Source organism: Pteronotus mesoamericanus, unplaced genomic scaffold, assembly GCF_021234165.1.
Source record: "Pteronotus mesoamericanus isolate MK-2021 breed Mesoamerican mustached bat unplaced genomic scaffold, CSHL_Meso_final scaffold_31, whole genome shotgun sequence".
Classification (NCBI taxonomy): Eukaryota; Metazoa; Chordata; class Mammalia; order Chiroptera; family Mormoopidae; genus Pteronotus; species Pteronotus mesoamericanus.
This window is the reverse complement of record NW_026555312.1, coordinates 35,367,866-35,381,069: the sequence shown is the minus strand read 5'-3', so window position 1 is coordinate 35,381,069 and position 13,204 is coordinate 35,367,866. Positions and strand designations below refer to the sequence as shown.

At 34.1% G+C, this 13,204-nt stretch overlaps 1 protein-coding gene across 2 annotated transcripts in view; it reads right to left on the bottom strand.

Moving 5' to 3' along the window:
* Nucleotides 1-886: 886 nt before the first annotated feature.
* The window catches only part of LOC129085608 (E3 SUMO-protein ligase RanBP2-like), a 79,690-nt gene continuing 67,372 nt past the window's right edge, over nt 887-13,204 (bottom strand). For both annotated transcript variants that reach the window (XM_054592020.1, XM_054592021.1), the window contains 6 exons: nt 7,850-8,054; nt 6,221-6,322; nt 3,850-3,995; nt 2,900-3,173; nt 2,458-2,792; nt 887-2,076 (listed from right to left, as the gene is read on the bottom strand). In XM_054592020.1, the coding sequence (XP_054447995.1) occupies nt 1,771-2,076; nt 2,458-2,792; nt 2,900-3,173; nt 3,850-3,995; nt 6,221-6,322; nt 7,850-8,054 (1,368 nt within the window). In that variant the 3' untranslated portion in view covers nt 887-1,770. The remainder of the gene's footprint in view (nt 2,077-2,457; nt 2,793-2,899; nt 3,174-3,849; nt 3,996-6,220; nt 6,323-7,849; nt 8,055-13,204) is intronic.

Genomic DNA, 13,204 nt, shown 5'->3' with positions numbered 1-13,204 from the left:
AATCAGGGGACATGCCTGGGTTTCAGGCAAGGTCCCCTGTAGTGAGGTGCACAAGAGGCAACCACACACTGATGTTTCTCTCCCTCTCTTTCTCCCTGCTTTCCCCTCTTTCTAAAAATAAATAAACGAGGAGGGACAGAGGGAGGGAGGGAAGGAAAGGAAAAGGAAAAGCAAGCACTTTACTTGGATGTTATTCTAAAATCAGGACAAAGGCATTAGCTGTCCCAGCAGAAAAATTCAACACACTCTACAGCAACTTACACTACGTGACTGTCCAAAGGAGCCAATTCTTACTGTTAAATGTGTATGCGTGTAATCCACGGTTCTCTTTAAAATTCATGTAGTTCAACTGATACACTGGAGTAGGTTTATTTCAGTTACCTGGCTTTATGGCCAAGTGGATTTAGTGATGGTATCCCATCACTCATTATTCACACAAACTACAGATGGCACCCTTCTCCTCAACAGGTGGTTGAACAAGCACTTACTAAAGGATAGCCTATTTCCAAATCCCTAAACAATAGAATAAACCCCACTGTCTTTCACTAAATGAGGTGAGTTCACTGGGAAAAACACAGGAGAGTCAGGGCAGCCACTCTTAGTGACTAGAATGATTAAACTATATAAGATTCTGTGTTCTGACTACCTTCTTTGTACTTCTGTACTGAGTAGGTTGATGAGAACATCCCCCTTTTTAGCAGTCTAAATTTTGAGGCTAGCCATTTCCAAGTAAGTTTTCGGTGTGTATCAGACTTGAAATAAAAGTCACCACCTTGGTAGCTCTGGTAATTTATGTGGCAAGTTTAAGTTACAGACCTTTAATTGTCCTCCTCACTGTGGTTCTAAATGAACAATTAGATGCACAATAAATTTTTAAAATGGCATGGCTGTTAACAATTGTCACTTTATTTCTGCTACAAAATTCACCAGACAAAAGTACTGTAACAATCTAGTATAATGCAAATATTTAACCAAAGAACATGGTTTAGACCTTTTTAAAATATTCATACTTTATCACAGTAACTGTAAGGGAAAATGCAAGTTCTATTAAGAACCAAGCTGCAGTTTGAGGTAGTAGAAACAGATGGCAGAAAATTTCTTAAAAATCTAAGGAAATACTCAACTTGTTTAAAATGTAAAAATTAACTTAATACCTTTGAAAGGGCACAGGAAGCTACATATCATTTTAACAGAAGGTTCTCTACTTAGAAGTTAACTACATAGGAAGTGCAAGGATTATAGAAGAGCACTTTGGTTAAGTCTCTATGCTCTGGGCTCTACCCCATTCATAAGTGAGTATACATAAAATGACCATACCAATAGTTAAAATTACCAAGTATTTTTTTCAAAACTAAAATAAAAATTACCCAAGTTTTGGTCCTTTTATTCAAATGGTAAGTATATCCATGCATTAAGTCCAAGACCTTAAAAGGAATTAAAATTAAATTGTTTATATAATATTTTTTCAATGGTATGAGAAGGTCTATTGCTTATAACAAGGTTAACATTATTCCATTTTAATACAGATAGGTCAGGAGTACATAAACACAAGTACACCTGAAATAAACCAGTGTTTAAACTTTTATTTCACACCATGCAAGGTCAATTATAACACATTAAAAAGTGACAACAGCTATAAGCTGCAATTTTACATTTATACATTGGAAACCTCCATTTTCAAAAGCTGAACATAATTACCATATTATCGTAATAGCTAAGCTTCAACTCAACTGTTTATACAGGTAAAATTTACTAATAAAAACAATGATTTTATATCTGCCCACATTCTGTGATGATAATTCTTTGACTAGCAGACCCTTTAGGAGAACCAAATGATTCAATCTTTTTCACAGTATCCATGCCATCTTTAACAAACCCAAATACTACATGCTTAAAGTCCAAATGTTCTGCTTTTTTCAGTGTTATAAAGAATTGAGAATTATTGGTATCCCGGCCTCGATTAGCCATCGATAGTAAACCAGGACCAGTATGTTTAACATGAAAATTTTCATCTTCAAATTTATCTCCATAAATGGACCGTCCTCCTGTTCCATCATTTTTGGTGATATCTCCACCCTGAAAAAAATTTTTGATTAATAGGAATCCTGAATAAAATATTAAAGTACACACAACTGACTGACTACTACAGGATAAGTCCTAAACACTAGAATGAGAAATGTGGTTTGAAAACTAAGAAATACCCATCCTGAAAGAAGACAAAAATGACAGGAAGTCTTTTTCGCACACTCTAGTAACAGATTTAACATATTAGAAATTTCTACCACTTCAGGTTTAAAGTTTTTGTGGGTGTAGGATGTTGGGGTGGTAATACCAACTAAAGTGTAGAAAAGCTAAAGAAATCTTAAGTAAATTACAAGTGAGGCCAAACACTCAAATTTCCCAGTTAGTATGGTGCACTTTTATAGACTTCAGCTGTGATACACAATCAATACTTACTTGGCAAATGAAATCTGGAATTATTCTGTGAAAAATGGAGTTCTTGAAACCAAAACCCTTCTCTCCAGTGCATAGTGCTCTGAAGTTCTCAGCAGTTTGAGGAACAATGTTTGAAAATAATTCCATGGTTATACGTCCTAGAGGTTCATCCTCTGCACAAACATCAAAGAACACCACAGGATTTGTCTCCTTTGAAAATTCTGCTGTCAGTGATACCTGTCCCTTCTGCAGTTTCAATAAATTCTGTTGACATTCTTCAAATTTTTTCTTAAAACAATCAGCCATTTCTTTAGTTTTAAATCTTACTGCAAGCTGTTCCACTTTGGCTTCTCCATCTATTAAACAACAACACAATACAATGACCTGAGTATCAAAATAACTGTTGTATTTGTTATAGACTTTAGCAAAGTCAAAAAAAATGAAAAGTAGCATTTGAATGTACCAGCATAATCCGAGGCAGTCCAAACTAAAGCATTGTTCGAGACATTTAAGGGTTTTAATTCCATTGTCTTGGTTATTACATGGTTTGCACACACTTTAAAGACTTGGTCTCTTCTCATTAGGATCCGATAGTAATTCTTCAGTGTATGCCAAAGAATCTTAATATCTCCAACACCACGCTCCTTCCACTGACTGACATCTCGATCCCATCTATAAAGTTTGGCTCTCTCTTTAAATAAAATTTCTTCATCTTCTTCTCCAGATTTTACTTCTACCTATGATAGATGAAAAATAAACTGCTGCTTATAACATATATCCATAACAAATTCCAAAGATCCAAATTCTTCAAAATATTCTCTTTGTAAGGACATTAACAGAATTTGAACTATAGTATCAAAATAAATAGTAATATCCTAGGGCTAGAATACATCTGACTTAGATGAGGCAGGAAAGACCTGATTTGTCATTAATTATTTTTCTTTTATATAATATTCTTTTGGAAATTACATTCTTTTATAAGACAGAAGAGGTTTCAAAAAGTTGTTCAAGAGAAATAACTACTGCTTCAGGTTAAAAACTGACAAAAGTAACTTGTCTAAAACAACATTCTTGCCCAGAAAATGCAGTTTATTTTTATTGATAGGACTTTAGCAAGTATGAGATGGGGTATTTTTGCCCCCAGAATTATGTTATGAACACAAACATGATATTCTAACAGGAAAAATTTAGTTCTCCCCAATAATTCCATATATAATATGCCAAACAACATTATATATAAATTCTGACAAAGACAATTTTTACTTAAAGGCTGAACTTCTAAAAAATAAACGAAGAGCTTTCATTTGAAATTGTAAATACTTCCGAAGAAAATGCAAACAAAGCTAGCCCTACAAATCAAGTTTTAACTACAACATGAAGTTATTGGTAAGATTTGCATTCTTTAATATTTACCTCTGGTAATGACACTATTGGTTCAAAATGGATATCTTCATTATAAACTACTTCTTCATCACTACCATCATCTTCTTCGCCAACTTTACTGGTTGACTGTGTTCCAAACACAGTTGCCCCAGTATTTGCCCACTGGAAATTTTTATCTGATGAATAAATCAGAGTATTTAAACACTGGTATCTATTTTTATAAGCTTTTAATCCTCCAGTTAGATTACTCCATCAATGAATCAAATATAATCATGTGACATATATGTCTAGTTAAAAAGTTTAAAATTATACTATTTAAAGTTCAACTCATGATGTGAGTACACTGTACATTCAGTGCTGTTTATGCTTGGAGATACACAGATAAGATCATTTGACCCGTAGGTAAACTTCATGATACTAAACCACACAAGAACTTCAGTAATGAAGCACGTTCTTAAAAGTACATACCTTAAGAGTTCTCAAAACTTAGCTCCATTTTATCACATGATAAAAATAGCTTCTAACCTAAAAATGTCATCAGAATCCAAATCTGCTACTTCAAAATTAGTGAAAGCAGCCTAAAATTATGTTTATAACTTCTCTACCTCAACTTCCTCCTGAAGTAACTACAGTTGGAGCTTAGATTTCTTTGCCAGGCCTTGGGAGAAGCTCACTGACTCCAACTATCCTCAAGGGATAACAGACTGTGAGGGGTGAAAAGGATCCCTATGCAGAAGAACACAGACTACTACTCTCTCTCCCTCATACCTTGGAGAGGTGAAAACTAAAAAGTTCCTTCATCAAGATGTCAACTGAGATGACCCAGCCTGCTAATAACATTCCCCACTATCTCAGGAAAGAAACCACACTTAATTTTTCATCACTTGCTAATGAATTACTGACTTAGAAAACCCTACATCTGGTGCTATAAACACATAAAGCAGAAAAAAATGTAATAAATCATTTAAAAAGTTGGCACAGTGAAAAAAAGAACAAAATAAATAACTAAAAACAGTAACTCCTTCTAAGCCAGGTTTAATAAGGAGGAAAAAAAAAAACTAAAAGGAGAGACAAAAGTCCTTACAATACCGCCAACGAATGCAAGTATTTGTATGGGAACTTCCTGAGAATAGTAACAATGGATCTAGGCAATATTCGGGTTTAGGGCTCAAAAATAACTGATTTAGGACCTCCCTAGCAGAGAACTTTTAAATTATCCCAAATACCCTTGGAGGGTGTGGCAGAAAATTTCAAAATTCCTCTAATGCAATGGTTCTTAATTCTGGGTGTATATCAGAATCACACCAAGAACTTGTGTAAAATACCAAAGCCTGCGGTACCATTCCCAAGGAACCCAATAAAACTGTAGGTAGTTTGGGGAAATTTTTTTAAAGCTCCCAGGAAATTATAATAGGAAGGCAGGAGTTGAAAACCACTGATCCTCTTGGGACCTGGAGAAAGAATTCATAAAGTATAAAAATAAGCATGTCAATAATCAATATCAATTTCATGAGAACAGTCTAGGTAGTAGCACCTAGGAGGCTTCCACTAAAAGTTTTGTATAACGTGTTTTCTTAAGTGCCAAGAGGTGTGAAACAAGTGTAAACATGTGATATAGAAGAACACTATTTCTGAATTAGATTTAGTCATGTAAATATGTATCCTCAATGAAATTTATTCCACAAATTTATAAGATATGTGAAAAACATTTTAAGAAAGAAAATATGAGCCAAAAACTTGAAACAAGGGGTTATTTTCTACAAAAGAGAGCAAAATGGACAAAAAAAGAGAAAGAAAAACCACCAAAAAAGGGAGAGCTAACTAATTATATATTTAGCACAATAAATTAGCATGAATCTTTAATTAAAATCTAATTACGGATGTTGCAAAAATAGAAAGCTACAAAATCACCTCATTAAAAAAGATAGATTCTATGAGAAAGGGTTGAAGGAGGGAGGTGTGGGGCAGGGGACAGGGGAAAGTGGTGGCAGGAAGGTGGAGACAAATATATTTGAACAATAAAAAAATTTTTAAAAAGAAAAGAAAAAAAAAAAAGATTCTTAATCCTGTAATATTGACCAATCAGACCTGAAAGTACGACTAGGAGAACAATGTACCAAAATCAAGGTTATTCCACACAGGAAAGATAGTTCTGCATTTCCAAAGGGGAGGACTATCAACATCATGTACATACAATAAAAATTCTTATGATTATAGTAATAAATGTCAAAAATAACAGTAAAATATAGAAGCCCTTATTAAAAACACTAAATGAACTGGAGGGTAGGGACAGGGGAAGAAATGTCCAACTTAGTTACAACACTGTAGCAAAGGAATAGTTCTTTTCCATTATGCTTAAATCCTGTAACATAGTCATTAAAACTCTTTTGCCCGATCTTACCTTTGGAACCAAATGCAAAATCCCCAGAATTACTGGAAGCCAAATCTGCAAATGACAGCCCTGTGCTGCTTCCAAATCCAAATGAAATTGTTTTGTTTTCCACTGACAAAAATAAAAGATAATTTAATGTTTCATTTAATATACATTAAATATCAAACTTTTCTCAAGGACCCAGAGCCAATGCGGTAGAATCTTCTTTACTACTAAGGGGTTTGGGTGTGGAGAAATTATCTTTGGGTTATTTCTCTGAAGTTACAAAATTCAGACCATTCTGAGCTTCTTCAGAATCTCTACGTGTACAGGTAGTACTCTCAATGAACACTACACCAAAAGCATGCCAAATATAACTTTTAAAAAAAGTGCAACACAGATTTATACTATGCAAGATATTAAAGTATACAGTTTCTGCTTTATACTATCTTTTATAATCTAAAACATTAATTCAAAGTTTGCATTTTAAGGAAACATCTTCATAAAAAATCTGTGTTCTCTATTATAAATGATAAGCTCATAAAAGCTGAATTTTTAAAAAATACTTGGTCTTCAGGAGTTTTGAAGTCTTTTCTTAATTCTGCCAGAGTGCTGCTGCATGATCTGTTAAGTCTTCTGCCTTACTTTCCCCATCTGAAAATGGGACACTAGGTCTGAAGTACTTTCCTCTTCCAGCATTTTATGACTCTAAAGTACCTATACATGTAATATTTTTTACTTATTCAGGAACTACTTTTGAAAAAAATTAATTAACACAGACAATGTATACACATAAAGCAATACAATTTTAAGATTCCCTTCTCCTAAGCAATTGAAATGAAAAAAAGGTAAAGCATATTAAATACTGATTACTATAACCAAATACTTAATTTAATGAAGAGGGCAGAGAAAAAGAAAGACATTTAAAAATAGCTGACCTTTGAACAACTTGTGGGGTTAGGGACACCAACCCCCCCAACACAGTTGAAAATCCACATATAACATCTGACTCCCCCAAAACTTAACTATTAATAGCCCCTGTTGCCCAGAAGTTGATGAACATATATTTTTTATGTTACATGTAATAAATACTGTCTTCTTGCAATAAAGTAAGCTAATGAAAAGAAAATGTTAGGAAAATCATAAGAAAGAGAAAATACATTTCCAGCATTTATTGAAAAAAACCCACAGATAAGTAAACCCACAGATTTTGGTTATCTCCGGGGCAGGGGGTGGGGAGTTCTAGAACCATTCCCTCACAGATAGAGGGAGACGACTATCTATCTATCCATCCATCCATCCATCCATCCACACACACACACACACACACACACACACACACACACACACAAACGCGCACACACACACACGAAAAAACAGTATATATAGGGTTCAGTACAATCTGCAGTTTCAGGCATCCTCTGGAGATCTTAGAACATGCCCCTGTGAGTAAGGGGAACACTACAAATGAAATACTATCACAAAAGAAATTTCCATGTAAGCACAATTATATCTTTATCACCCTTTATATATTTCAAAATTTGTTTTAAGAACGGGACTTCCTAGGATCTACATTTAAAAGTCTATCTTTTCAAACATACAGGTGTACTTTATATAATGTATGCATAGAAGGTTTTTGAAAACATTATCTAATTTTACCTTGGCTTGTAGAATCTGCATCATTTTCCTTTCTAGTGGACAAATCTACAGGTTTGTCCACAGTTCCAGACAAAATAGATGGTGAACCAACAGATTTGGTAATAAAATCAGGTTCTTCAGATTTACATAAAAATGGTACAGTCACTTTAGTCCCACCTGTATACACACTGTCAGCTGTGCTGGTCATTGCCTCATTCTGGGATTTCTGCAAAGAAGGAGTAACAAGAAACTGTCATTAAATACTGACTGACAAAAACATCATACACCTTATTTTAAAATAAATCAAGGACTTGGGGAGTTCTAGACAAAATAGAGTAGCACATGTCACCTTCTCTCTCCTATTACACACTCCATTCTCTCTCTCCCAATACCTACAACCAAACTCAACTTAAACAGATAAAGCAACTAGAAGGAGCATGTGAAAGGTAGACAACAGCAGGAGGATTAAACCTTAAGGGATAATCTGGTGGTGAGAACATTGTAGGGGGATTTTGGCACCCCCCTAGAATCCCAGCAAGGTGCTAGAGTGGCCCAGAAAATTGAAGCTGTCTTGGCACAGATGAAAAGAGTCCCAAGAAAAGCCAACTCTCTGGCTAGCAGTGGGTGAGGGACGTTATAAAATTATGCATGTGTTGAATGACAGACTTTAAAGGAGGTATTATAACAAAGCTCCAAAAGGTAAGGACAAATAAAGCAAAAAAGATAGACGTTCTCAGAAAAGAAAGAGAAGGTATAAAAAAGAAATCAAATGGGAATTTTATAATGGAAAATACAGTAAAAGAAATTTTTAAATTTATACCAGAAAATATAGGAGTGGGCAAAAGCAGGTTTGGAGTTGTTGGTATGGAAAAAAACACAGATTATGATTATTGCAATAACTTTATTAACTCAAAAGAATATCACAATGGCACAGTCCACTTAGGTACAATCTCGTACGTGCTCAAATTTCCGGCCTTCGTTATTTACACATTCTTGTAGTCTTTGAAAAAAATCACTGAACAAACCTGAATTTCAGTGACCTGCTTGTGTTAGTCCCACTGCTTCATGAGGTGTTGAATGAACCTACTCTTGCCCACCCCTGTATATACCTCTTAAAGCTCACATGGAACATTTACCAAGAAAAATCAGAACCTGGGCCATAAAACACAGCTCAACAAAATCAAAAGAACAAAAATCATACAAAATAGACTCTCAGTTCACAATAGAATTAAACTAGAAATCAATGGAACTATAACTACAAAAGTACTAAAATATTTAGATTGAACAGCACACTTTTAAATAATACATGTGTCAAAACCAATTAAAAGTCTCAAAACCAAATAAAAATACTTTGAACTAAATAAAAATTACAACTTATCAAAGTTTGTGAAAAGCAGCAAGAGCAAGGAATGGAGAATCTGTAGTACTAAATGCATACATAGAAGATCTAAAATCAAATTTCCACCATTAGAAACTATAAAAGATCAAACCTAAAGCAGGAAGAAATAATGAAAGAGTAGAAATCAATAAAACAAATTAAAAGAGAAAAAAACCAAAAAATCAGAAGCTCATTTTTTGAAAAGGTAAATAAAATTCATAAACTCCTCTAACCAGGCTAAACGAACAAAAACGACAAGAAAGAAGACAAATTACTAAAATCGGAAGTGAAAAATGAGTCTTAATACTTCATGAATAGTGTTATGCCCACAAATTTGACAACACATAAAATGAACCAATTTCTTGAAAGGCACAATCTACCAAAACACTCAAGAAAAAATATATAACCTGAGTAGGCCTATACCTATATGTATCATCAATTAAATCCTTATCAGGCCCAGATGGTTTTAGTGGTAAATGCAATCAAACATTTAAGCAAAAAATAATACCAATTCCTACAATGTCTTCTAGAAAACAAAAGCAGAGGAAACACTTCCTAATAAAGTACATGAAGCAAAAATTGATAGGAAAAGGACAAATCCACAACTAATGTGTGCAACCCTCCTCCCAATAATCAATAGAACAAGCAGGTAAAAAGTTAGCAAGGATGCATTGGACTTAGACAACATAGTATCAACTAAGTTGATCTGATTATCACTTATTGAGCATCCTACCCACAAAGAGCAAGCTACACATTCTTCTCAAATGCACAATAAACATTCACCAAGAGAGCCCTCATTAAACTTTAAGAACTGAAATTATTCAAAGTATGGTCACAGACAATAATAGAATTAAATTGGAAATCGGTAACAGAATGATATCTGGAAAATCACCAAATAATTTGGAAGCAACGTATTGTTATCACAACCATGTGAATATACTTTCACAACCATGTGAATATACTGGAAACCATGTGAATATACTGGAAATCGCTGAATTGCACACTTTAAAATGGTATTTAAATTGTGTCACAATAAATACAGCGTAGATTACTTGAGGGAGGGTGTGTTTTATTTCAGCTCCCCTTAGGAGTACCTAAATTAAAAATTCCATGCAGACAAATCAAATTACTTCTGTTTTGTTCAGTACTGCATTTCCAATCCTCAGCACAATACTAGCTCATAGTAAATGTTTATACTGTACACAGGCATACAAAAAGAATGTCTCAAGAAAAAGTATGTTGAACTGAATGAAAGTGAAAATACAAAAAATTTAAACTTGTAGGATGAAGCTAAATGGTTCTTCAGAAAAAAAACTTGTATCATTAAATATTTATGTCTTAAATCAATAAACTTCCACCTTTAAAAGGAGGAAAGCAAAATAAACTGAAAATAACCTTCAATTATTAATGAACAAACTATGCTACATCCACACAATGGAATACTACTTAGTTAAAAAAAAAAAAATTGGACATTATGCTGAGTGAAAAAAAGCTGGTACCAAAGGTTACATGTGTCATTTCATTTAGTTGTTAGTATGGAAAAGTCAAAAAGACAGAAACAGAAAACAAATCAGCAGCTGCCACAGGTCGTGGGTTGGGGAGGATCTGCTCTTTAGCCTGGTCTATGGTAGGGATTACAAGAATTCAGGCATGTATAAGAACCCATAGAAAACACACAGATACACATATGGACATACCGCAAAAGTGAATTTTGCTTATGTAAATAAAAATATTAATGCAGAGATCATTATTTCTTAAGGTGCTGAAACACAAAGAAAAGATAATTCATTCTATGTGTCAAATGGTCTAGAGTATCACAAGTTTTATTCATTAAGAGCTAAAAAGTAGAAACAACCCAAAAAGCCATCAAAAGATAAATGGATAACTGGTATGTGATATTTTCCATACAATGCAATAAATCTCGTATGTGGCAATATAGATACCCCCAGAAAACAAATTAAGTGAAAGAAGCCATACACAAATGGCCACAAAGATTATGTCAATTTATATGAAATGTCCAGAATAGGCAAATCGACAGTGACAAACAGTTACAACTGTGGTTATCTACAGCTACAGGAGTTGAGTGGAAATGAGGAAGGGTGGCAACTACCAGTGGTTACAAGACTTCTTTCTGTGATAAAAATGTTCTAAAATTCAATGTGATGATGGTTGCACAACCATGTGAATATACTGGAAATCGCTGAATTGCACACTTTAAAATGGTATTTAAATTGTGTCACAATAAATACAGCACAGATTACTTGGGGGAGGGTGTGTTTTATTGCAGCTCATGGTAAATGTTTATAAATACTGTACACAGGCATTTTATGCACGAGATACATATCTGAAGACCTTGCATAATCCAGTATGAATTACACTAAGTGTAAATTATTTAAGGTATTCTAAAAGGGTAGAAATCTATATCCATTATAGCACATTTTAGCTTTAATAGTTTATAGTTCTGTTTCATCTGTGGGTGCTCCCCTGTGAAATTACAATTTACTGTGGTATGTTTTTCAACCTTAACAGATTTATCACATTTAACTTCTGAACCAAAGGTATTTTCGGACAGCCCCAGTACTGCTACTTAATGACCATTATGATAACGTTACAGAATGTTTTATAAGATTTTAGGTTATAAAAATGTTTTAAAATAATTTAATAATCACCTCAAATAAGGTATTTCAACACCTATAAACAGCATGGTTCACAAAATGCTGACAAAAGACAACAAGGACACCCTGGCTGAATGGCTCAGTTGGTTGGAGCATTGTCCCATACACCAAAAGATTACAGGTTCATATCCCAGTCAGGGCACATACCGGAAGCAACCAACTGATGTTTCTCTCTCCCCGCAATGATTCTCTCTCCCCCGTCCCCCTAAATTCAATAAACATATCCTTGGGTAAGAAAAAAAAATTAATACCAAGTCTTTGTGTACCAGCTAATATGGCAACACAAGATGGGAGAAGAGTAAGTGATATACAATTCAGTCTGCACACCCGCACTGAAACTTTTCAGTATTACTTTCAAGTTTTACAATAAATACATCTTAAATAAGTTTATTTTTTTAAGTTTTGCACATAAGAGTGATGCCACATGTAAATTGCATTGTTTTCAATATGCAAAATCCAAATTTATATTAATACTGTATTTGCTGAATGAGTAACTGCATTGATAAAGCCCCCAGCAGCCAGCAAAGACAGAAGATAATAAACAGAAATTACATGTTGTATAGTTCCAGAGAGACCAGGGAAACTTGATGATTTTAAAACTATTTAGATTTAGCACAGAGAGGCCAATGATGCAAAACTTCCATAGAACTTATACAAATAAATCTATTCAGTTATAAAAGAGAAAGTGATGTAACTACATTAGCTAATAATCATGAGCTGCATGTGCACTGATGAGTAAGTTTAAATATTCTGAATAGCTGGCACATCCTAGGTGGACTGCAGGAAAAAGCCAGCCAGCTAGAGTCCTTAATCACAGACTATGAAGGACAGTAAATTTCTTATAGACACAGACCATGTGTTAGACCACATCTTTCTCTGACCACATATCCTTTAATTAGACCACTGCATTCATAACTAACTCCTGGACTCTCTTTCATTTTAACCACCTTTCCAACAATAAAAGAGTATTACTAGATGGGTCAAGGAACCATTCTGAATATATGTCAATATTACACTGTAAAAAAACTACTAGACAGGGGCCTTGTCTTCCAGTTTCTGCACAACACAAATTAAAACACCAAGGTATTGATAGCTATTCAAATTATCACTACATCTGAGCTAAGAAAGTAATCAAATTATAAAATTATTGACAAAGCAAGGTACAAAATAAGCCAAGGGAACTAGGTTTCAAATGCTATTTGCTATCCACTCTGTCCACCCTAGAATAAACTAACTTGCATGAAAAATAAACCACTTAATACTGTTCTTGGTACTGTGGTAGGCATTCTTAGAAATATCTACAAAGTCCATGCCATATCTCCA